The sequence below is a fragment of the Gossypium arboreum genome, chromosome 5, assembly GCF_025698485.1.
Source record: "Gossypium arboreum isolate Shixiya-1 chromosome 5, ASM2569848v2, whole genome shotgun sequence".
Taxonomy (NCBI): domain Eukaryota; kingdom Viridiplantae; phylum Streptophyta; class Magnoliopsida; order Malvales; family Malvaceae; genus Gossypium; species Gossypium arboreum.
The window spans coordinates 12,404,047-12,430,134 of NC_069074.1; the positions used below are offsets into that span (position 1 = coordinate 12,404,047).

The 26,088-nt window shown below is 32.1% G+C and overlaps 4 protein-coding genes across 6 annotated transcripts; 2 read left to right on the forward strand and 2 right to left on the reverse strand.

Annotated features, from left to right (window-relative positions):
* Positions 1-4,262: 4,262 nt before the first annotated feature.
* LOC108452279 (uncharacterized) lies at positions 4,263-6,293 on the forward strand. Its single transcript, XM_017750054.2, has 5 exons — positions 4,263-4,952; positions 5,167-5,328; positions 5,456-5,695; positions 5,789-5,848; positions 5,938-6,293. Exons 1-5 carry the CDS (start codon positions 4,842-4,844, stop codon positions 6,040-6,042), a joined length of 678 nt encoding a protein of 225 aa, XP_017605543.1. The 5' UTR covers positions 4,263-4,841; the 3' UTR covers positions 6,043-6,293.
* Positions 6,294-10,633: 4,340 nt separating this feature from the next.
* Positions 10,634-11,561, reverse strand: LOC108451248 (uncharacterized). The gene has a single exon (XM_017748962.2). It carries the CDS (start codon positions 11,388-11,390, stop codon positions 10,968-10,970), a length of 423 nt encoding a protein of 140 aa, XP_017604451.1. The 5' UTR covers positions 11,391-11,561; the 3' UTR covers positions 10,634-10,967.
* Positions 11,562-14,069: 2,508 nt separating this feature from the next.
* LOC108453420 (mannosyl-oligosaccharide 1,2-alpha-mannosidase MNS3-like) lies at positions 14,070-19,582 on the forward strand. Of its 3 annotated transcripts, XM_017751513.2 has the most exons (7): positions 14,070-14,322; positions 14,398-14,544; positions 15,343-16,304; positions 17,088-17,349; positions 18,277-18,474; positions 18,622-18,770; positions 18,886-19,582. In XM_017751513.2, the coding sequence occupies exons 2-7, from the start codon at positions 14,467-14,469 to the stop codon at positions 19,130-19,132; spliced, it is 1,896 nt and encodes a 631-aa protein (XP_017607002.1). In that variant the 5' UTR covers positions 14,070-14,322; positions 14,398-14,466; the 3' UTR covers positions 19,133-19,582. The 3 variants fall into 3 exon arrangements, with proteins under 3 accessions (XP_017607002.1, XP_052884204.1, XP_052884205.1); XM_053028244.1 differs by having other exon boundaries at positions 14,070-14,544; XM_053028245.1 differs by lacking the exons at positions 14,070-14,322; positions 14,398-14,544 and adding an exon at positions 14,575-14,822.
* LOC108453419 (potassium channel KAT1) lies at positions 19,540-23,851 on the reverse strand. The gene is made up of 10 exons (XM_017751512.2): positions 22,976-23,851; positions 22,673-22,888; positions 22,383-22,538; positions 22,236-22,293; positions 21,823-22,140; positions 21,189-21,428; positions 20,981-21,079; positions 20,646-20,879; positions 19,923-20,565; positions 19,540-19,766 (listed from the first exon to the last, which is right to left on the reverse strand). The coding sequence occupies exons 1-10, from the start codon at positions 23,152-23,154 to the stop codon at positions 19,624-19,626; spliced, it is 2,286 nt and encodes a 761-aa protein (XP_017607001.1). The 5' UTR covers positions 23,155-23,851; the 3' UTR covers positions 19,540-19,623.
* Positions 23,852-26,088: the final 2,237 nt, after the last annotated feature.

A 26,088-nucleotide genomic window follows, 5' to 3' on the forward strand; every position in this document is an offset into this window, starting at 1 on the left:
TAAAATCATTCCTTCATTAGCATCCATTTCAATTCTATTTCACTTCACAATTTATGCTGTTCAAATTTCGAAATTGCACTTTTACCCCAAAATTTACAATTTTCACAATTTAGTCCTTCTCAATTCACCCATCAATTGAACTAATTTTTCTCAATTAACACTTTATTTTATCATTATAAACTATTTCAAAACCTTTTATATTCTTAATTTCAACAGAAACCTTCAATTCACAACTTTTTCACAATTAGGTCCTAAATATCATTTCCTATCAAAATCACTTAATAAAACCACCTTAATATAAAATTAGAACTTAAATTTCATAATAATTCATCATAAAATTCCCTTATCCATCCAGGGTAACTTCCAATTTCACCCATAAAATCAAAACTAATGAATTCTACAAGTGGACCTAATTGTAAAAGTCATAAAAACATAAAATTATCAAGAAAAGTAAGAATTAAACTCACATGATGTAAAATATGAAAACCAGCTTTCTCCAGACCTTCTATGGCGTTTTAGCTGAGAAAATATGAAGAAATGTCTAGATTTTTCAATTACATCATTATTTAACTATTAACTTTTATGCTATTTCCAATTTTGCCCCTTGTTCACATTGTTTTCTTGCTTATTTCATACCCAAACCGTCCAGCCATTAACCTTTGGGTCTAATTGCTCTTTAAATCCATCTTTTAAATACTTAAGCTATTTACTCACAATTTAACAAATTTTGCGCTATTTTCAATTTAGTCCTTTTAATTAATTAGCCATCCAAACGTTAAAATTTTCTAACTAAACTTTAATACTAACTCAATGACACTCCATAAATATTTATAAAAATATTTATAGCATGATTTTCAACTTTGAGGTCTCGATACCTCATTTTTGACCCGTTTGACCTAATAAATTCTTTTAATTCATTAATTTCACCATTTCACAAATTCTTCTAAATTCTTACTTGACTCATAAATATTAAATTACTATCTTGTTCAATCTTATTTGTCGAATTTAGTGATCTCAAATCACCATTTCCGACACCACTGAAAATTAGGCCGTTACATTAAGTGTTTGCAATCACTTCAGATATGTCGTACTTCAGTTCTGACAAAGTCAATTGTCAACATGTCATAATGTTTTATTGATGCTAAGGCTAAAACATTTGCTACGTTGATGGAGTTTATCCTTTCTCATTTATGACGAATGTTTGTTATTTTTTCTCCTGAATTGTACAGTTCCCTTTATTGAATGAAATAATAAATTTACCTTTAAAAGTTACATGTTTAAATAACTATAATTGAAATAAAGTATTTCAAAATACAAATAATAAGATTTAAATTAAAATAAATCTATAGATAGCTCAAACATAGTTCCTACAATATAGACTCAAACTTAAGCCATAAAAGTCCAAAACCCTTAACCTTGCAACAAAGTCAATCCCTTATTAGCGAGTAATTAAAATAATCTTTAAATTAAAAAGAAATAATATTATTTTAGGCTACAAGTAGAATTCTACAAATACATACAATATCAATTTGAATAATTATAACAAAAATAAATATCACATAGTATAATGATAGAAATTTAAACTAAAGCAAAACTCACACATAATATATATAAAATGAGATTCAAACCTAACCCATCAATAGTATGTTTGGTTTGCTTGAATTCGACATAATAGCTCATTTATTACATCACAATCACATGAGTTTCAAATAACAACGCATTTGGTAGCTTTGATAAATAATAAGATCAAGGGACTTTTTATTTAAGTGGGTGATAGCTTTCACCTATGTCAATGTATGTTTTAAATATCATTCATTTTATATTCAATTTCAATTATTTTTGTTTTAATTTTATCCTCACTCAACAATCATATTTTACAAGATATTCATGGGCCAAGTAGTCCGCTTGACCAAGTCTGCTCAACTGGTCTTGGGTTGGACTTGATCAATGGTTTTTTATTTTCAAGTTGATCCGACTCAAATTTAAATTAAATGATTTTAAAATAATTTTATTCAAATTTAATTATAAAATATTTAAACATTAATATAAAACTATATATCTATGATTTTTATAAATATAAAAATATTTTTATTATTTTAATAGAATTTTATATATATTTAAAATTAATAATATTAATATATTATTTGTAAATATTAATATTAATATAAAATTGAATATTATAAATTTTTTTACCATTTTTAAAATTATATAAAAATTAAGATGTTAGGGTTAAAACAATAAATAAACAAATAACACTTATGTTTTAACTCATAGCAAACACAAATAATACCTATCATAATTTTCAAAAACCAAACATCTTGATGTAGTAACATTTATCTTTTATCTATCATTTTGAAACTTGAATGTTATTTAACCTTATACTAAATCTTAGTAATTATCAAAATTTCTATGACTTTATCAAAATTTTTAATGGTTACCAATAATTCTAAGGATTTATCAATATATTTAACGATTTATCAATATTTCTAAGGATATATCAATATATCTAACAATTTGCAAAAAAATTTAACGATTTATCAATAATTTTAACAATTTACCAAAATATCTAACGATTGACCAATAATTTTAAAGATTTACCAAAATATCTAACGATTTACCAAAATTTCTAAAGATTTACCAATATATTGTACGATTTACCAAAATTTCTAATAATTTATCAAAATATCTAATGATTTACCAATATTTATGAGACTTTATCAAATTTTCTATGATTTTATCAATATTTCCAAAATTTCTAACCTTATACTAACTCTTAACAATTACCAAAATTTCTATGAATTTGTCAAAATATCTAATGATTTACCAATATATCTAACAATTTACCAAAATTTCTATTGATTTATCAAAACTTATGAGATTTTACAAAAAATTTAATGATTTATTAATATTTATAAGACTTTAACAAAAATTCAATGAATTTTCCAAAAGTTTAGTCACTTCACCTATATTTCTAATGATTTACCAAAATTTTTAACATTTTGTCAATATTTCTAATGATTCACCAAAATTTATAAGATTTTACCGATATTTCCAAAATTTCTACCAAGTCTTCACAATAATTAAAATTTACATGACTTTACCATATGTAATGATTTACTAAAATTTCTATCCTTTTAACTAAATCTCTAACGACACTTTTGGTTCACTGGAATAGAATAATGTTGTCATAGAATAGAGTTGTGATCAATAATTTGATTGTTTAGTCGAATGAAATGAAATAGAAGTGTAATAGTATTCTTGTGTTTGGTTGAAAGGAGTAGAGGTTGTAATAGCATAAAGAAAAAAGCCAAATGACCAGAGTACCCTTAGCAAAATTTTTGTATTGTTATTTTAATAAGACTATTATTAAATATAATTTAATAAATAATTTAATGATATTTTTAATATAATTATTTTATATTAAATTATATTAAAATATTTTATTTTTATATTTTCGAGTCTAAGTTCTAAAAGACTAAGCTGAAAATTAATTTTGTTTTGTTATTCAAAATTGCATGGAATAGTCCTTCTATAGTGATAAAAAAATTACTATTATGGAAAGACAATAAATTAGGAAATATTGAATATTCCACTATTCAATAAATAATGGAGGAGTGCTATTCTATTCCCTTAACCAGACATGGTGTAAGATTTTACTTGAATTTTTAATAAATTACTAAAATACCTACTGATTTATCAAAACTTTTGATGATTTGCCAATATTTCTAATACTTCCTCAATATTTCTAATGACATTTACATTTATTTATAAGAATTTACCAAAACTTTACCAAATATTTTACCAAAATTTCAAACCATTTACCAATATTTATATTGATTTACAATTTACCTATTTTTATGGATTTATCAACACTTTTTAGATTTGCCAAAATATCTAAGATTTTACCAATATTTTTATTAATTTACCCGTATTTATATGAACTTACTAAAATATCTAACATTTTACTAAAAGATTAACATTTTGGACTTATCAAAATATTTAAGACTTTATCAATATTTTTATTGATTTACCAATATCTAATAATTTACAGAAATATTTATATAAATTTATCAAAATATCTAACATTTTTATCAATATATATAACAATTTACCGAAATATTTAATATTTTACCAAAATTTTTAAAACTAAACCTTCAAAAAAAACTTTTTTTAACCGGCTTTTTATGTAGGAACCCATAGTAAAAGTGTCGGTTTGTTTCCCGAGAAAGTAAAAGCCAGAAAGTCATTGTCTTGTGTCTTCTCTCGTCCATCCACAAAACTATTATGAAGATGCCAAGAAACAAGGATCTCAGTTTTCCATATTAGGAAGATGCTTGTTTCTTGATCAAAAGATGGTAATATTTAAATAGTATTTAAATTTGAGCTTCAAGTAAGTTTTCGTGTTCAGTCTCGTAGTGTTGAGGTGAGGTGTAATCCAATGGGCTTAAGATAGAAAATGAGACCTGATTCAGTTGCAATAAGTGGTGCTTGAAGCCTAAAGTTTCAAAGCATAACTCATTCGACTCAGTCCAAAGGATTAACACCCATCGACACTTGTCATTTTCTAATCTATGTCTAGTTTAAATCAAGCAATCAAAAAGAGTCTAGAATTTTCTTTTTCATTTTCCAGAAATCCAAATCATCATATATATATTTTCCATCTATTCCGTTGGAAAAAAATTGTATTATTCTCTTGAAATATCCTGAAGTGGTAAGCACCCTTTACAAGTTTCTAGCAATTTCCACTGAATAGCAGAATCGTTTAGTTATCCTTACTCTCTAATTAAAAACAAAAAAGCAAATATTATAGGAGAGGCAAAGTAAAATAGTTCAGATGCACAATGGCAGAAGAATTGGCGCTGGATTTGGAGGAGCTAAGGAAACTTCATAGCATTGCAAAAAGGCCACGCATTCTATCTCTTATTTCCTCTGAGATTCGCAGCTTGGAAAAGGTTTTCTGTGTTTTTGCCCCCTCTTATTTTTCATTTCCTAATTACCATTAGTCTTTTTTGGGTGTTGCTAGATTTTTCCTGTCTTAAATGAAATGCCGTGCCGTTGTTTTGATTCTTGTTTTATTGTTGAAAAATATTATTTCCCTGCCATGTTTAGTATTTTCCAAGTTCAGATTGACTTGATTCTGAACCGAGTCATTCAATGATTCTTCAGTTGCGGGCATTGAAAGAAGATGGCAATGCGGCGGCTCCTCCTCCCACTGCTTCACAAATTCCTACTCCGATATCAACCTCAGTTAAAGCTCCAATTAACCCAGCATTGAATTATGTTTCAGTCTCATCGTTCAGCTGGGATCAGGATATGGATAAAGTCAAGGTAATAAAATTGGTATTGGTAAAGATTTAAGAATTCCCCATTACTATTATCATATAAGTTCCCGACATTACATCAGAAAATTAGTGTTATCTAAAAGTTATGCCTAATGTATGTGTTTGTTGGACAGATATATGTCTTCCTAGAAGGAGTTGAGCAGGAAAAAATTCAGACAGACGTCAAGCCTTTGTCATTTGATGTTAAATTCCATGATGTCAAAGGAAAGAACTATCGATGTGCTGTTCCAAAATTGAATAAGGAAATTGTACCAGAGAAGTGCAAAGTGGTAGTTAAGCCTACAAGAGTCATCATCACACTGTTTAAAGCTTCTAAAGGGGATTGGCCCGATCTGTACTCCAAGGAAGATAAGGTATTTGACTGCAATCCTTATTAGATGAACAAAGGTTAATAACTTTCTTGCTATGTAATTGAATTAAAATGGTTTTTTGTTTCTTTTGCACAGCTGAAACCTAATTTGGATAAAGAGCAAGATCCCATGGCTGGAATCATGGACTTAATGAAGGTAAGTTTACTTGAAGGATTATATATAGAGGCGGAATTAGTTTAATAATTTCCACTATTTACCTTGATGTTGGAATATGAAAATTACAGAATATGTATGAGGAAGGGGATGATGAAATGAAGAGAACGATTGCGAAAGCGTGGACTGATGCCAGATCAGGCAAAGCAGAAGATGCTCTGAAGAGTTATCGATGAATCCAATATTGAATCTTTACGGATATTTTAGTGCAATGGCCTTTTTTTTAGAGCTTGTGTTTCTCTGTTTTCATGTTGTAGGAGGGTTCTGTCCGGACATTTTGTTCGTGCTATGAAGTGTCGTTGCAAATATGTCATCCAATGTTTCATGGTCATAGGACTTATTGACATTGTTAATGGACATGCTGATAACACTTGCATGTGAGTTTCCCGTAAATAATGAACTCACTGTCAGTAAAATTTTATGAGAATCGGAAGATGGGAAATCTGGAGAAGTTGCATCTAACCATTTTGGCAGCAGTGTGCAGTCATTGGAGTAGTTTGAGTGCCGTAGTCTGCATTGAACTCCTCGTAGCGATGAGCATGAAGATAATCTGATGGTCCTGCGTTATACAAAGCAGTTCCTTCAGTGTCCCAACCTTGGGAAACTCTGCAAACTAAAAACTACTTTTCCAGTTCTTCATTATATTAATATAACAAATTTTAAGCGTACTAAAACATGCAGTCAGTAAGGAAATAAGAAAATATAAAGTATAGGTTTTTTATTTGGAGGAAATTTTTATGCGACAGAAAGTTATGCATTCTTTTTCTATTTGTTCTTTTTAACTCAAATCATAATGTTGGCTCAAATATCAAGGTACTCTCGTTTTTGCTTCATCAAACCCTAGTGCAGCTTGACCCCTTAACTTCAGCCGTGGCTCTGGCCGGTCAGTGTTAGTGCTGCCGGCCCGCCCTCTTCCACTGAACTTCTTTGTCTCCGTGCCAACCATCATGGGAAATCTGAATACTTCATCAGGAGGAAATGCAAAAACTGTAGTCTAAGGGTCGATTTAACGCAAGTGTAGCTAGGCCATCAGCTAGAATAGCCGTTAGGCAAACCATGGATAGCAGTATTGTCTTGGGAGATCATGCTTAGGCGTTGAAGAACCATTATATGGCAACCGAGGGATTTTAATCGATTCATTTATTATTTTTATTGATTTGTTTTATTAATCAATGCCGTCACGCGGTCTTCATTTCCATTTCTTTATATGAAAAAAACCTTCACTTTCAATGAAATCCCATATATTAAATAAAAATAATGAAGAGAGAAAGAACAAAAAAATAGTTTGTTTAAGATGCTTCTCCAAAATCTATATTTATAAACATTATATACTTAAAGGACATTAAATTTATCTTGATCTTAATATACATCCACTTAATAATGAAAAATTTATAACACTACCCTTGTATGTTTATTGGTAGATAGATAACGTGCCTCCTGAAACCTTAATAAGACAAAAATTTTATGGGAAAAAAATTTCTTAATGAAGGAAAAAGAGTACACTTATCTATAATATGCATAATATATGCTGCTTCATTAAAAACCTTATAAAAAAAATTTTAATGGGACAAAACCTCAATTTAAAAAAAAAGAGTACAATACGTATTTACTCCACTCATGACTACATCACATAATATCTCATATTTTATGTATTTCATCTTGAATATCAACTTTACAAATGAGTATTTGAACAAATTTGTTAAACATTTATATTATTATTATTCTGGAAGTTATGAATGAGAACGACTTTAGGAAAATATATTTTGGTCTCTTTAAGAGTTCCAACAATAATCATAACAAACTTTGATCATGATCTTTTTATGTTGGATCATTTTAAAATCTTCCTTAAACTATTATTCACTAAGTCAAATTTACCACATAAGTTTAAATAATTTCAATTCATATAAATATTTACACAAACATATTGAACAATTTCTCAAAAATTCTATATGTTTCTAGCATTTTAAATCATTCAAGGATTTTAATATAAACTTCATTATATAATGATTTATATAAAACATTATAACAACAATTATAAGACGCATGTTAAATATTTCATAAATGGTCGACTTAATAATATATCTAAAGATTATTGCATTCCCACAAAAGAATATTATATATTTTCATCATTAGTACCTCACTGGCGTTATACCTTAGATGTTTGGACTACTGGTCCACAAACTTCATGGATTTAATACTACTTAAATTGCTTGTTTTTATTTTGGCCAAGCTTTTTCATGTCTATATTTCTCAATAGATTTATTCAAAATTCTCATTTTCTTTTATTCTCTCAATAATATCATTGCATGCCAAAATCATTGTTGACAACTTTTAATATTTCATGGTTCCATATTTTCTTATATTTATATAACTTATTGAGATTTCTTTATTTTTCATTGTTTTTATTTTTAAGTACTTGAATCTCTTCGGAGTTTTAATAATTAATTATGTCTTGGTTCTCTTCTATAACACTTCTTTCACTATAAGATCATCTAGATTTATTTTTTCTTTTATAATAGTTTTCATTATTGGAACCAAGAGATTTCTATGCTTTATGCATCACTTTCATTTATTCTAACAAGTTGTATTACTGGAACTTCAGTTCAAATAAAAACTTTAGCTAGTTATTATTATGAAGTTAGTAAATATAACTAACAGATAACTTGTAAGGATTTAACCTATTGGGAAACTGCCAAATCATATATATATATATATATATATATACACGCGTATATGGATAGATGGAATTTGCATCCTCTCAAGCTGCAAATTCAAAGGATCGAAATTAGATGACATCAAAGCAAATAGCAGCTCACAGTGATGGGGCCGAGATCCACCATTGCACAGCCCTTTGCAAGCAAAAAGCAAAGGAGCTCCTCGACGAGTTTAGTTAACCGAAAACTCAGATGCCTTTGAACAATGTCATTGAGGTCGGGTTTTGTTTGGCTCAAACAGCAGAAGACCTTCAAGTACTTCCTCAAGGTCTCTTCATATGGATATGAGATAAAGGCGTTCCTTGAAGATCGTGGAATGCGAAACAAGGAAATCATATTCTTTCCGATATTTCAAGTGATGCCACCAATATCATTTTTACTACTCCCATCTCATGGGATTGTCAAAAAGTTTTCTGATTACGAACCAGAAGAGGGGAAACTGAAATGAGTTTTCTTTTTCGACGACTAAAATGTTGAAAATCAATGTTTTTTTTCTATTTAAAAAAAATTAAATTAAAATGTCATAATGCTTTTAATTATATGTTATGAAAATAATAATCAAAGATAACGAATGTTTGTGGATTTTATTGTATGTTTGAAATTAATTAAAATTTCTTCGACACTTGATACTTAATTTCTTGTTTTCGAGTGCTGCATTATTATTTGAAAATATTATGTATAGTTAGATAAAAATATATATTAAATAACATAATAAAACAGTTAAATATTAACGCATAATAATTCAGATAGAAATTTAAAACTTAAAAACAATTTAATGATAATGACATTGATAAAATAAATGTAAATTACTAATAATATTACCAGATCTTTTCTAAACTTGTTCATGGATGGAATCGGACCACTGCCCGGAAAATGTCAAGATTGGACTGATCATTCTTCACATATTAATAGAATATTATAGAAAATATGTTTTTATATTAATATTTAATTAAAAATGTTTAGCCAAGTCCCACCCTTGCACTCCTAAAGATTTAAGAGGTGGAAGTATATAAAATTGGTGCGTTTAAATTTCCAAGAAGTGGAGATCGAATTAGGCGAAGATCACAAAACCCCCTGGAAACGATGATTTCTATGCTTTATTGCCGGTGTTAGGCAACGTTTTAGCAAGACAACGTACCTTTTTGTTGACATATGCACAAATAAAGAATGAAGCCGACAAAATCTATTATATTTTAGACGTATTATCAACCTCTCTTTGATGAGGTCATTTCCATAATAAACAAAAGGCTCATTTCTCTCACTATATATATCACTAAAATCATCACTAATATAAACATTCTAGCATCCTAATCAAATTATGTGGCTTGTTACCATCAAACAAAAAATCACAGAAATAGTTTTCTAGCAAAGAAAACGAGACATTTTCCCCCCATTTCATGCATAGAGTACACGCTACGGAAAAGCTCCTATTACACGAGACAAGAGCCCTGCAACCGATGCCAATTCACATGCATGCTTCCAATTTTCTCGGCTTATTTTTACATATATAATTTACCAGCAGAGTATGTCAAAGCAACAAACATTTTAGTCGTAGAATTGAGGTATCTCAACTGGTACCCATTACTGTTGGATATTATAAAGATTTTCTAATCTTCAAAAGGTTATGGCTTTTATTTACCAATAAAAGAGAAAAGGATATGGCTTTTTTTTCTTCTAAAACTACTGTTAAGTATGCAAGTCTTTTCCCAAGCCATATGGAGTTTAGTCGTTAAGGTGAAATCTATATTGCTTACCCAATTAAATCACTTCCAAAAATGGGACACATAATTAAGTAGTAGATTTGGCGATCTTGCTATCGAGATTGAACTATTTATGATGCTTTTCTTTTTTTACGTGTAGAAACTATTGCAGCTTTATATCTTTGCATTTCACGAATACTTTTTTCTCAGAATGAGAATATATTAAAGCAAAGATTAAAAAGGAAAATAAGCATATATTCTGATATTAATATATCAAGAAAATTGTTAATCAAGTAATGCAAATAAAAGAACAAAACCCTAGCAGGCTACTGCAGTACTACTGTTCTCTGAAATTGAAAGAAAAAAACAAGGGGCTTTTATATATCGCACGTGTAATGGGAATGCATGGAAAACTGGAAATACCTAGAGAGGCAAAAACTAAGGAAAAGTTTGGCAGATCCTCTAATATCTATTTACTTTCCGCTTTTATTATATTTATCCCACATTACAAGATTGGTATAATATTGCTTTTCCATCGATCAAGGAGTTCAAGAAAAAGGAAACAAAGAAGACGAAGATGAAGAAAGATTGAATAACAAAGTGGAAAGCTAAGCACAACAAAATCCACTGATACCAACCATTCGTCTTTCTTTTATCTGTTTAGTTTTCAGATGAAAACGTAGAGCTCTAGGGTTTTGCAGTAGTACCGGAGAGGCCACAGATGAGGTCCGGTGCGACCGCCGAGTCGGGCTTGTCATTGTGGCATGGAGATGAACCGGAAGGAGGGACAAAGCCCTTGGGGAGCATGACAGTGAAAGGCCCGGTTTTGAAGTTTCTGTCCATGTTGATCTTCCTCCGTTTCATCATCTTCCTCTTCCTCTTCTTCTCCAATCCCCTGCCCGGCCTCTTCAAGAAGAAGGGCGTGGCGTTCTTGATGCGCAACACTTGGTAAGCGGCGGCTGGTCGGCGGTTGGAAGGATCGGTGCTGCTGATCTTGGGAAGGGTTTCATTGCATGAGGCAGGGGAAGAATAATAGGAGAGGAGGAGGAAGGCCAAGGAGATGACAAGAAAAGCAAAGAAATGCTTCAAGGTTTGATTAAAGAAACCCATGACGGAGTAGAGAGTTTAGGTTGTGATGCATTTGTATATGAGGAAAACGGGACTAAAAAATAAAAAAGAGAGAATGGTTTAATCTCTGAGATTTGGAAACCGTTAATCCCAAGGGGTTTGTTGCAGCCTTTTTAAGAGAGTTTGAGGAAGGTTCAGGCGTGAAACCAGCCGTGGTTTAATTAGGCATAGAGGTGTAACTAAAGTCTTTATATATGCGTGTTCTTTTTCAACTCTTTATATTTGTGTTTTAATTAGGGCCAATGCTGGCTACTTGGGTAATTTTACGAAAATTGTTTAAAGTATAAATTTAATGAGAAAAATTTATTATTTTTAGAGAAAATTTACATAAATATTTAATTTTATATGTGAATAATAGTTAAATTATTAATATAAAATTTTATATAAAAATATAACTTAATTCCAGTTCAACAAGTATTATTTTCCAATTTTTGAATAATGGTAGGAAATATGTAAAACTAATAATAATAATATAGCAAAATTTATATAAATACAATTCATTACATCTAGTTATCTCACTTTGATTAAAGGCTAAAGCTCAGACATTGGTACATTATAACTACATTATAGCGATATTAATTAGTACTTTAATTTTATAGTTTTAATGATTTTAATTTTAAAAAATAGTTCTTATAATTTTTGAATTTTAAAATTTTAAAATTTTAAAAATTAATTAAATGTTCATGTGTCATCCACATGGTAATCTATGTGTATGCTACTACCTCAACAAAGTTAAAAATATTAATTTTTTCATATATTTTGAGAGATTTGATAGAAAAATATAAATTCAAATATTAAAAAGACAAATAATTAAATAAATAATTAAATTAATTTTTATAAAATTAGAGGACTAAATAAATCATTAAACATTTGATTATTTGGTAAACAATTGTTTTTTCTTTGGTCAACATTGGCTTAACAATAGTTAAAACCGAATATGCTGAAAAACACATACACGGTTTAAACAAAATTAGGATTTCTTTTTTTACATTTAGAAAAAAAATGGGTTTATAATATTATTAAGTCTTTACTTAATACAGAATTTTTAATAAAAATTTGAATACGATAAATAGATAGATAATTACTTAATATTTATATCCATAAGATTAAATTATTTTTATAAATATATTTGAAATAAATTTTTTAGTTAAAAATAAGATATTTAAATTATTATATTTTAATTTTTATCCAAAATTTTTGAAAAAATTCTAAACTATCTAAAATAATATAAAATATTATGTTAATTATATTAATTTTTTACTAAACCAAACAATTTTATAATGTAAATTTAGTGAATTAATTGCATCAAATATCCCCAAACTATAATCTTCATTCTAAATTGATCTTTAAACTTTAAAACATTTTAATTACATCCTCAAACTATCAATGTTAGGTCAATAAGGTCTTTGTATTATTAAAATTGTTAATTTAACCATTAAATGATATGATAGATCTTATGTAACATAATTTAAAATGAAAGTTTTAAACAAAATGAATATTGTAAAATGTATATTGTAAAAATATTAATTTTGAGGTTTTCAAAACTTTTACAAAAACTATCACTCACACTTTTTTTTCGGTTTTACTTCATTTTTAGCTTTTAATTTTAAAAGCTATGTGATAATATTTTACTTTCTTTTAGATTTTTTTATTTTAAATTATGTTACATAAAATTTTACATGTCATTTAAGGCTAAATTAACGGTTCCAATAATGTAAGAATATGGTTATTATATCAATGTAATTTAAGGATATAGTTAAAACATTTTGAAGTTTAGAGATAATTTAAAATAAGAGTTATAATTTGAAATGTCGATGCAATCAACTTAAAATCAAGTCTTATGAAATTAATTATAGAAATGTAACACTTAACTTTTAAACAATTTATTTTTAATTTTTATAGATAATTTCCATTTTGATTTGGCCAAGGAAGTTACACAATGAAAATTGATTAACTATTAAAACTAATTTATTTTTAATATATTTTTTAATAAAACATTTATTGTAACTTGTATTATAAATTAAATGACACTGAATTAATAAATTTAAAAAGTAAAATTTTATTTTTAATATAATTTTGTTATTTATATGTTAAAATAATTTATTCTTTACTAGGAGTAAAGATTAAAGCTTTCGTCTAATGCGGATTCAAAATGTAATATTTTTGGTAAAATTACATTTTACATTATGTAGGACACTAATGAAGCTATAGTATAAATAATAAAGTTGAGGCTATGAGAGGTTTGACTTCTTAAAATAGAAATAGTCTAAAATAAATTTAAAAAATAAAATGAAAATATGTAAAAATAGAAAATAATAAAAAATATTTTCATTAAAATAATTATTTAAAATTAAAAAATTAAACAAATATTTCAAAATTCAAATTATCTCTGATTCAAACTAATATGAACATAAAATATTTATTTTTCAACAATTTTAAATATCAAATATGTTATGTTGGTGCAAATTAGTAAGAATTTTTATGTATCATATTTTATATTCACAAAACATGAGAATTTTTATGTATCATATTTTATATTCACAAAACATGTTTTTATTATTGAAAAATATCTATTTTTATTAAATGTGATCTTCAATTTTCAAAATAGAAAATAAAATTATTTCTAAGAAATGGAAATAAAAAAATATAGTATAGACGGCGCATTACAAAATCTAATTTAATTTACGACAATTCTTTTTAGAAGACTTTGAAACTGCGGACACCCTTTACTAAACAGACAATTGAAACGTGCCGAGAGGTGGAGTAACAAAATCCTCTCTCTGTCCCTTACTCGCTCCCCGTCTCCTCCGCTGTTGACGACGATCTTCCATTGACTTTTAAAGCAACGAAAACAAACTAAAGCCACTAATTTGAATCTCCTACCTCAGGAGCTCGCATGGTTTCGCCGCCCAAAGTAATTTTGCCTCGCTTTCTCGCACTTGCTCTTCCTTCTTATTTTGCCCGCTAAGTTCCCGATCTACTTTGTCAGGAAAAAGAAGAATAACTGCCTGAACCGGTGAATTTTGGAAAAGAAATATTTAGATCTAAATCTTCCAGCATGTCGAAATCGCTTCCTTATTCTATGAAAGATGTTCACTACGATAACGCCAAGTTTCGTCACCGATCTCTTTTCAAGGTATTGGATCTCCCTCGCTTTATATTTCCCTGCATTTTGACTCTTAATTCATTTCTACTCTTTATCGCATTTGTTTCTTTAGCTTTTGATTTTCTCGAATTGTAATTTTCGATTTCTTTCTTTTTTTCTTACGGAGATGGATTGGAATTTTCTCCTTTTAAGTTGAAGTTGCTCTAGCTGAAGTTTATGACAAAGTATTAGGTTTTCTTCGCGGATCTGTATGTTGGTGTAATTTTAACATGAACACAAATATACGTGGTAAGCAATCAATGTGAAAGGTGAGAAATGGAAAAGATTAATAACGCAATTAGAGTACAGAAGATCAAAGAAATCCAAATAATTTGTTAAATCTTATGGAATCTAATTTGAAGTCCTATTAGTATCGATAAATACACATAACTTGTCGGCCTTTAAAAACTAGCCTTTTGGTTTGAGTAATGTGATTTTGAACTTTTGTCTATGGAGCATGCCATGTATTAAGTTCTACAAATTCGTTTTTTTACATCACTAATTAGTTGCTTGATGTATGATATTTGATTTTAGTTTGGTGTCTGGACCGTACTAATTGTTACTCTTAGTATGCTTTGACTACCGAGAGTCCATTTGCTGAAGTGCCTGATGGAAAAAATTGGCTAAATTTCCTACAAGATTGCAAAAGATTTGGCAGTCGTGGCTTATTTCTTTCATTTTTTAAGTATTCTCCTTTATTTAGAACTCTTATTTCCAAGACTAAACATTTTATGGTATAGTAAATGTTTGATTTGAATATATTCTCTATTCTTCTATGTTCTATTCCAGGTGATCACTCAAACCTTACTTACTAGTAATATGAGGCGTGAATGCGGAAGTTGTAGTACAGGGAAGTTTTTAGGTTTATTAATGATCTTTGGCTTAGCATGTCTTATGTTGACTCATACAAATAAAGCACATTCTGTTTCTGATGGACTAGCAAAAGGTATTGCGACAAATGAAGAACATAAGGAAGTTACTGATATTGGCATCAGGTTTAAAAAACTTTTCCGAAGAGCACCCCGCCTTCCTCCTCGATTATCGCCAGATGAAAAAATCATTCATCATAATTTTACCGGTAAATTAAATGAGCCTAATGTTGAAGAACAATGGAAAGCTAGACAACAAAATGTAAAGGATGCTTTCACCCATGCATGGTCTGGCTATAAGAAGTTTGCAATGGGTTATGATGAGCTGATGCCAGTGAGCCGGCTTGGAGTTGATGGGCTTGGAGGTCTAGGTGCTACAGTTGTAGATGCTCTTGATACTGCCATGATCATGGGTCTAGATGATGTTGTTTCTGAAGCGAGCTCATGGATTGAGTCGCACCTTTTAGATAGGATTAGACAGAAAGGGCAAGTTAATTTATTTGAAACCACAATACGGGTTTTGGGTGGTCTATTGAGTGCATATCATTTGAGTGGGGGGGATCAAGGCATGACCTTAGCACAGAAGGGGCCAAAACCTACTATTTATCTAGACATTGCAAAAAACTTGGCTGATCGTCTGCTATCTGCTTTTACTTCCAGTCCAACCACCATCCCTTTCAGTGATGTTGTGCTACGTGATTCCTCAGCTCATTCAGCTCCTGATGGACTGAGTAGTACTTCTGAAGTTTCCACTTTACAGCTTGAATTCAATTACCTCAGTGCAATTTCTGGTGATCCAAAGTATAGCACAGAAGGGATGAAGGTTTTGGCGCATTTGAAAACTCTTCCCAAGACAGAAGGACTAGTTCCTATCTACATCAGGTATTTTTATTCTCTCCAATCATGCCATCACTCCTAAGTTACGGCTACTTTAAACAGCTATATCCTTTGTTATGTCTTTCTAAGGTTTTCTAGCCTGTCGATTTAGGTCAATGAAATTTTCCGTTTGCTTGGGTAAAGTGATGTCAGCCATCAAAGAGAGTAGAAAATAATGTCATAACTAGGTGTTTCATCTATATCATTGGAGTTTTATTTCATTTATTATCTTTCTTTGGATGGTTAAAACATACTGGATTGTTTTTGACTGTTGGCTGTCACACACCTTTCTTTCTTTCTTTCTTTCTTTCTTTAATATACCCACCAGTTACTATGCCCTAACAAAATTCCTTAGTTTATGAAATGAGATGTGATTTAATAGACTGGGAAAAAAATGTCAAGTAGAAGACAATTACTTAAAGATAATACACACCATCAGGATTTTTGGGGGGAATACTTGAGTTTGTGCTCAAATTGGTTTGCTTATCTCTTTTATGACTTCCATAAATTCGAACAAGAACCTTTTAAGATTGTTCAATCATAAATCTTACATATTCTTTTTATGTACAGATTGTCAATTTCTTTGGACAAAATGATTGGCTGATGTCAATATTCTTTATTTGTCATATATTTCGTTTATTAAACTTATTATCATTGTCATGGTCATGGTCATGGTCATAATTATTTGTTTATGGTTATCAGGTTCTGAAATCATTGATCATGTTAGTATGAAATTATTTATTATTATTATTATTATCATCATCTTGATCATCTTGCTGCGGAATGCAGCCCTCATTCTGGTGAATTTAGTGGAGAAAATATTAGACTTGGATCTCGAGGTGATAGTTATTATGAGTACCTAATCAAAGTGTGGCTTCAGCTACGGGATACTCAGGATGGTAACTTCACTTATCTTCATGACATGTATGAGGAAGCAATGAGGGGAGTTAAACACATGCTTGTTCAAAAATCAACACCAAGTGAATTGTTTTTTGTGGGGGAATTACCTGTTGGACCGAAGGGTTACTTGAGTCCAAAAATGGATCACCTGGTATGTAGTGCTTTCTCAATCCTTGAATTTTAAGCAATACCTGGACAAGTGGAGACTTTTAGTACTCCTCTGTTTAGACTGTAGATGTTAACTTTCCGCTCATCCTTCCATCCTATCTAAAACGTTAGATTCTTTTTGAGGATAAGTAGCCACATAATATGTTTATAGGAGATCATAATGTCTAGGTTCCTACACTTGAGAATATGAGGACACTTTTTTTTTTCTTCTGTTCCTGCTTTTAATAAAAAGAGTATATGATTATCCAAAATATAAAAAGAAAGGAGTGGGTATTTTGTATTAAGCAAATCAGGATTCTAGTCTCCTACATATCCACAATTTGAAATTCATACTGAATGTACCCCTCCTTCCCTGCCCCCCCAACCACTACTATCACTTACGAGAACAGTCCACTGTCCTTTAACATATATCGGAGGAAATAACCTCAGATTTTAATTCTGTTTTTCTTGGCACCAAAACGTGTTGGCTTTACCAGAAAAAGTAGGCTATTAGTTGACACCTTAAAGAAGTAGTACTCTTTAGAGCATTGGTTGTTTCATTTCAAAACTATGATGCTGAATAATGCAAGGAATCAGCTACCGAGGTTAGGAGTTCCACCAGTGTTTCCAATATATTAGAGCTGCAGTTGTTCAGCAGAATGAGGCTATTACCTAGCACCTTCAAAGCAGTATTCTGCACATCCAGTTTTTCTTTTCAAAACTATCACGCTGAATAGTGCAAGGAAGCAGTTAGATAGCAGAAGAGTTTCACCAGTGTCTCTAATCTATTATAGCTTTAGATCTCATTTAGACGAATGCAGAAGCTATATTTCTGTATTAATCCTCGGCTGTCATGAAATAATTTTCTCTATTCGTGGATTCAACAGAGTATAATTTATTAATGTGTGAGTATTTTTACTGTATATACCAGGTATGTTTTTTGCCTGGTACTCTTGCGCTTGGTGCCACGAAAGGCCTCACAAAAGAGAAAGCAATGAAAGACAACCTTCTTACATTTGAAGACCTGGATAACCTGAAACTTGCAGAAGATTTAACCAAGACATGTTTTGAGATGTATTCAGTAACTTCCACCGGTCTGGCTCCTGAAATTGCATACTTCCATACTAAGGTTGGTTTCAGTTTAACTTGTTTCTCGAAAGCACTGACTTAGTTTTCATATGCACCAAAAAGGTTCATGTTTGCTTATTCATCTATGTATGGACACACTTCTTTTTGCTTATAGTAATGATCTGCTGACTTGATCTGATTTAAACAGGATTATTTTGAGAGTGGTCTTGATGGCGGAAATAAGAGTTCAGAATATGTAAATGACATAATAATCAAACATGCAGACCGTCACAATCTATTGCGTCCAGAAACTGTTGAATCCTTGTTCGTGTTATATCGAATCACTCAGGATCCAAAGTATGCTCTTTTAGTTCTTTAGTTTCTACTCTCTTTCCTTTTATTTAATTTCTATACCTATAGATCTTGCATGGGTGCAACTTGTTTTTTCCCCCTCTAATATCATGCATTGCAGATATCGAGAATGGGGTTGGCAGATCTTTGAGTCATTTGAGAAATACACAAAGGTAGAATCCGGCGGATACTCTTCTTTAGATGATGTCACCACAGTTCCTCCTCCAAAAAGAGACAAGATGGAGACATTTTTCCTGGGTGAAACATTGAAATATTTGTACTTGCTCTTCGGAGATAGCTCTGTTATGCCACTTGATAAATTTGTTTTTAACACGGAGGCTCATCCTTTACCAATCAAAAGCTCTTAAGAGAAAGGCAATATTGTGAAGGGTAGCGTGTGAACGCTTAACACCTGTTGGCGTGGGCACAGTTTCTACTGGTTTTTGACATGGTTTAGTTATTTATATTGTTATGAAGGCTGCCTATCCCTAGTTGGCCGGGATCCCCACTTTATCTAAGCGGTGGCTTGACTTTACATGCCTTCAACACATCGACGAAATTGATCTGCAATTAGACGCCTACAAAAACAAAAGTTACGTTGCCATTTACTTGGTCCACCTAATCATCACGGGCTTGTAATATTTGTTACGATAGACAACTTTTTTCAGGTTATGTAAGGATGGGGTTTTGCCCACCAGAATTCGAGTGAAATATGGCCATATGTAATTGACTTCTCTGATTAATTTGTGGTCCCAAATCAACTGATCCCGTCATATTTTTGTTAATATTTCACAATCATTATCATTGCCTCAAGGTTACATACCATCTGTAATGATCCATGATTCTCTTTTTATTGTCATCAGGTCACATTGAAATGTACATTCTCACATTCATTTTGATGGAGAAACAGATTATCACCGTCTCGAACGACGTGTACATCATCTATTTCTGCATTCTCGGCATTAACGACTTTCGTAAATGTGTAGCCTCCAAAATTTTCACCTGCAGTTTCACAATGTTACAAAATGAGCAATTATTTGTTACTTTTTTTCTTCTTCTTTTGTTTAATAAATTCGGATTCCAGTTGATTTGTAATTGTTTTCCCCTTACGTTTCAGATTTATTTTAAGCCCTTTTAATTATTTTTAGTCAGACTTACCAGCCACTCTGAGAAGCTCTTGTATTGAATCAGGTAGGAGTATCAACTTTCCAAGTTGCCTACTTGATGTACTGCTGCTCAGCAAGTGCATGTGAATAGTAACTCTCTTCTTGGTCGGTATAATTTCCTCTCTGTAAATGGGTGAATTGAAGAAATTTTGGGCCCAATTTCTATTTCCATTTGGACTAGTTGTTTCTGGCCCGATAATCTCTATCCTATGTTCATCATCTAAATTTTTGTTCTTTTCGTAGGTCTGTAAGAGCTCATATATGCTCTTGCTTCCCTGCTGCTCTGCCGATGCTTTTGGCGTCCTTGCTCTTGCATCTGGTTTATTAACGCCTGCTCCTCCCTCCACCAGAATCTTAACCATTTCATTATGCCCCTTAGGAACAGCATCATGGAGAGCTGTTTGGCCATCCTCTGCTGTTGAAATTCCTTTCATAGGGAATCTACCTCTTTGAATCGTCTCTATAGCCTCTGATCCTGAGAAATTTATGCCTATTGCTTCTCTCTGTGATTGCTCTTCATATCCAGCACTCAAACAACTTCCTCCCATTGCTCCTTGCCCAAGCCTTGAATTCTGGATCAACCCCGGATCTATATTGGACTGGTCAAAGCTGCTGCTGTGAAGCCCATTTATTTTCTGCGAGAACAAACCATCAGTTCTTGTTCATGATAACATTGTCTTCCATTACTCTAAAAATTGTCTAGTATGATATTTACCATGTAAAGATTACGCATCATAACACGTCCTTCTTCTGTATTTATTTGTAAGATGCTCATCAGTGAGGTTCCGTTCAGTCGTAGTATTTGACAAAGCTCAGTGGTCCTAGCTGTGTATGGTTGTGGCCTACAACATAGAACTCCAACCTCTCCAAACATATCTCCTGCTGCAACCTTTTCCGTAACCTGTAAATCACATACCTGATCATGCCCATCAGCATGGGAGATTAAGTTCTGCAAATCAGGAATCAAACAGCCACCAAACTAATGTCAGAAATCGGCATTTTTTAGTTTATATATTATTATTCTACACCCATAAGAATAAGCCTACTTACAACTGCTCCTGAGACAAGTATATACAGATCCGTTGGGGCTTCATTCTGCAGAATAACATCTTCTTTGGGTGGAAAATACTCAGCATCCATTTCTGAAACCTTTGACAGGGTAATAAATTTGCATTAGCATCTTGTGAAATAAAATTCAAAGTGATGCATGTGTATAAGAAAGATATGGACAGATATATAACATGAGAAGTATTATTACCAACTGAAATAGGAAGTCATCAGAAACCCCTTGGAAGAGATAGGCTTTTTGCAGGATGTGAAGGAAGAGATGCTGTGCAATGCTTGAGCGGATGGCTTTGGGTAAACTATTTAGGGTCTCTTGTTGCTTCAATCCTTCTGCTTTGAACCTTAAGCATATGTGTGACATTATTTGATCTTGTATGCGAGGGGACAATTGATTTCGTGTCACAAATTCCGAAGCAGCTCTAACTGTATCCCTCTGTAGCACCCAAAAATGTAAAAGGAAGGGTTTCTTATTATTAGCACTTCCAAGGCTAGACATGGCATCCTTGTCAAAAAGAAAACACTGTTGAATCTGAATATAAAGGGATGGAAGCTTGTCATTTAGTGCCTAAGAATCTTGACATCACCTTTAAGCTAGTTTTTAACCTTGAATTTTTTTCATACAAAATTGTCAAATTGTGGGGTATAGAACTATAGATAGTAGATACATTGTCTTACAAATAACCAACATTTTCTGTAGGTATGGTAGTTTTGTTGATTGTGACGCTTAATTTCATTTGGTCCTTGTAGAACTTATTTTATATGTTCAGTTCCCCTGGCAGGTTAATAATGGATTTCTAACAGCCTGAAAGTTGAAAGGGGCAACTTACAAAATTACGGGTCCGGCTTGTCCAGTGAACTACCAGGTTAGTCATGTTCCCGATGAGGTAAGCTGTTAATCCCAAATTAAAGAACATGTAAAAGATATAAAACAGCATCTCTCTTGGATTCTCAGCATGCAAGTCTCCATAACCAGTGGTGGTGAGAGTTGTAATTGACCAGTAAATCGAAGTCACATATCTATCCCAGAGACTGTGCTGTTTGAAATTTGGGTACACTGTACCAATCCAGGTCCTGGAAGGATCAGGATATCTATCTGCAATCAGATAGTTAAAGCATCCAGCACAATGTACCGCAAACATGGTCACCTGAAATCAACCCAAGGAAAATAACCCTTTTTTTCAAATGACTGAAGGCAATATTTGTGATAGAGGGGAGACTAGAGGAAGTTTCAATGGCTTACAGAAATGAGCTTGGTGCACCGAGTCCAGAAGTAGTTGAACCGAATGTCTTTCTCAAGTCTGAAGGAAAGGGAAAGGAAATCAGTGAGTAAATATTTAAGCATTTGAAGAAAGGGAAAGGCATGGGTTGAATGAAACTGGTTATAGACCTTGCAAACAGGGAGCTGACACGTCTCAGACGCCAGAGTCTGAGCATGTTGAGTAGCCTGAGCCCAAGTTCACTGTCATGATCTGTGAACATGAGGCTGAGAGACTGAAATGGGGCAGTGGAACAGACATCGAAAGCAAGCCAGGTAGATATGTACCTAGATGTTGGATGGATCATTTAAAAGCTCATTACTTGTTCAAATAGTTGATGAGCATTTTGTTATTCTTAGTTGATATACACATATAAAAGAAGCCTTTGTATGTGATTGAATGCCGCAAAAATCTTATTTACCTGATGGCAATTTTCTTGGGATCATCAACAAGGAGATAAGATTGGCCATCTAGATATGCAACAAAGAAGGTGAGAATAATGTCAGCAGCAAAGAAGCCATTGACAATGTTATCAAAAATGAAAAGTGCATCATTCTTGTCAGTTAGGAATGCAAACTCGAATGGACAGATCCAGGCAGAGTAAATAACTAGAACAACCAGCCATATCTCCCAAGCCCTGTAATAAGGAATAGGACCATAAGGAGCAGCTTTTAAATATATTCAAAGAAATATTTTGAGAAAGCCATGTGTAAATGGTAATCACCTATAATGAGGGTTGAAAGGGGATATTATGTATGTACGTAGCTTGGTCGCATGGTTAATTCTAGCCCCAAGTGAGGGAATGAGGTCACTTGAGAAGCAACTGCCATGAATATCACTGTCCATACGAAATTCATCCATGCAGAACCGTTGGAAGAAGTTTTTCGTACAAGAAAATGACATGTTTATTTGTTTGAATTTCTCAAAGCTACACCTACAATGAAGTTTCTCTAATAAGCCTCCGGACAGGGTTAACTCTGAAAGGAATGGTTATATATATAGCAAACTTGTGACGGAGGACGCTGGACTGATTTCCCTTTTTATAACCTTGTAGGTTATCTCAATTTGCCCCGGACATGATTAAAGTGGACGTGCGAGCTTAAGCAGCTAATAGGTCACTAAGAAAGGAAGAAAAAGCAGAAAAAAAACAAGGGCAAATATTGCATATTTTTGGTACAAGAATGATGAAGGGTAAACAAGAAAAGCATGACAAGATGAAGGAGAAAGTGAAGGTAAATGGAAAGCAGTGAAAGTGGCAGACATGGGGGTTGCAGCAAAGATATTTTCAGAGGGAATGGAAACGAGACAAGATAAAGAGAGGCTTGAATTGGATGTTTGAAAGGAATGGTGATTGGGGGGTTGAAATGGTGCGGCTAGTGATTGTGGGATTTCCACCATCAAACCATGTGCAGGCGTGTATGATATATAGGACGGATTTGAGTGAAAAAAATTTGGTGTTTACACTCCAGAATCCAGAGATGGTCCAGACGCAGACAGTCGTAGTAGAATGGGAAGGATGTCCTTATTTATGGATGCCACGTAGTCCAATCAGATCATTTGTTATAGGTATGCCACCTTTTCCTCCAAAGAAAATTCTATTTCAATACCATTCCATCCTCATCTCCTTCCTAGTAATAGCTGAAGTTGTTTGATTTAGCCACGCAATCAGTGAGGACCTTAAGCTTTAAAAATGCATATAATTCAACTGGCTCCTCACCCTCCACCGGTTGTCTCTCAGTCTCAATGCTTTTGAGTTTTGACCCTTCTCTTTCATGTTCAGCGTACGCATTATTATTACGTTGCCTTACCACTTTTTTTTCTTTTTATTTTTATATTTGGTCTGTGTCTTTGATCATTTTGATTATAATTTGCATCTTTGCTTATTCCCTTCTAAATCTGACATATATATTCATCAGATTAAAAAGAACCTTTTGGCCTACTAAGAGCCATAGTTATATGTATATACCCATGGCTCGCCCTTAAATGATTGCATTCGACGTCACTTCCATTCTTGTTCTTCACGTTAATGCGTATCTAGTGTCAAAATTGTGGGGGGGGGGGGGGAGAAAGACCAGCAGAGGACCAGTTATTTAAGACTATCACTGAGTATGCATGGAAAAAGACCCTAAAATTTTTTATAATACTAGTGGAAAACTAAGCATTGTAGAGGGGTCGAATGATTGAACATGGATAGTATAAAGCTGGAAAAAAGTTGACATTTATGTAAGATTGAAGATGTTAAGGAGGTTTGGGACCCAAAGAGGCCCCCCCCTCATTGTGTCTGATATGTATAGTAAATGAATTTGGCAGATCCAACCATCCAATTAAAAACGCACTGGCCACTTGCCACTGACTTTTGAGAGGAACCTGAGCCCACCTCAGTTGTGCCCTTCCTCTTCTTTTGGGGTTTCCAGATGTAGGGTAGTGCAGTGATGTTGACCCTCTCTCTTTCTTCAATCTTTCAACATTTGCAGAAATAAGAAATGTGTGAAGCATGAATTGGGCAAATAGTGTTTGATGGGTTTTTGTTCAATCAGTGCCTTCAGATTTTTTTTAAGCCGTTTATTTTAATACCTAAAAGGTGGATTGACACCTAAAACTTTATTTGTGTTTTTGAGATGTTTATCAGAAATTGACATTTTCTTAGGCACGTGAGAAAAATATTTATTGCTGATGTTAGTTGAGGAAGTAAAGGAGGGAAACTACGAAGGAGAATGCTTGGAGAATGGCATAGGTTCACACCGTGTAAAGTCCATGAGATGCTTCATGCAATGTTGCTAACACATGTACTAGTGTGTATATCTTGTTAACCCATGAGAATGGCTAGGCAATAGGATCTGTCAACCATTGTCTATCACCAAAAAAATCCACACCATCTCCATCACTCTTATGCTATTTAGGCTTCTTCCTTCTAAGTAGTAAAGAAAAACATTTCTCATCATCATTATTCCTTCAATAGTTAAGAGACAACCCCACGGATGCCTCCTATATTGCTTCTTTGCAGCATTGCTCTCTAAGATGGGAACTCTTTAGCACAACTTAGTAGCTGGCAAGACCCACTAAATAGGAAATTCAAACTCTCCAACCTTTAGCCATACGAACACAAGGTTCCGCCTATCTAAACGTTGGTTACTTGAGACAACTTTGCTTAAGAAGGGCTCATTTTGAGCATGCGCTTTAAAATACGCCATACCACGTTGATATGGTTACACTCTAAGAGAAAATAGAAATATTCTTTTAAATGCTTCTAACGATGGTTACTCATCCCACCTTCCACAATTTATATATAAGGCCACCAATGCCCACCATGCATGTCCTGCAAACTTCTCAAGGGAAATGTGATACACATTTAACATGCTAACAAATAATGAGTGTATAGGTAAGTAGAATTTGCGTTTGAATATGATTATTTAAGAATATATCTATTATATGTTTATTATTAAAAGATGTGATTATTTATTTAGATAGTTGTGTTCCTCTAGAGAGACATTAGAACTCTTATAAATAAGAACTAAATTTCATTTGTCCACACGAAAATCATATAAAAATATTTTTTATTCTCTCACCATCTTTTATATTTATAGAAATAAATATAGTAGAATTTTATAATATAAATTGCTAATATATCAATATATGTGTAAAATTATACAAATAAGACGAGCAATGTTTGTGATGTCTAGCTTATTTTTTCTTGCATTTTATATAATAAAACAAAAATATCTTTAAATTAATATATATTTTTTGTTAAAATAAGGAGTTTTGATAATTTAACAATTGAGTTGGACTCGGTTATAAGTGACACCATCTCAATCAAAATTTTTAAATATAGTAAGTATA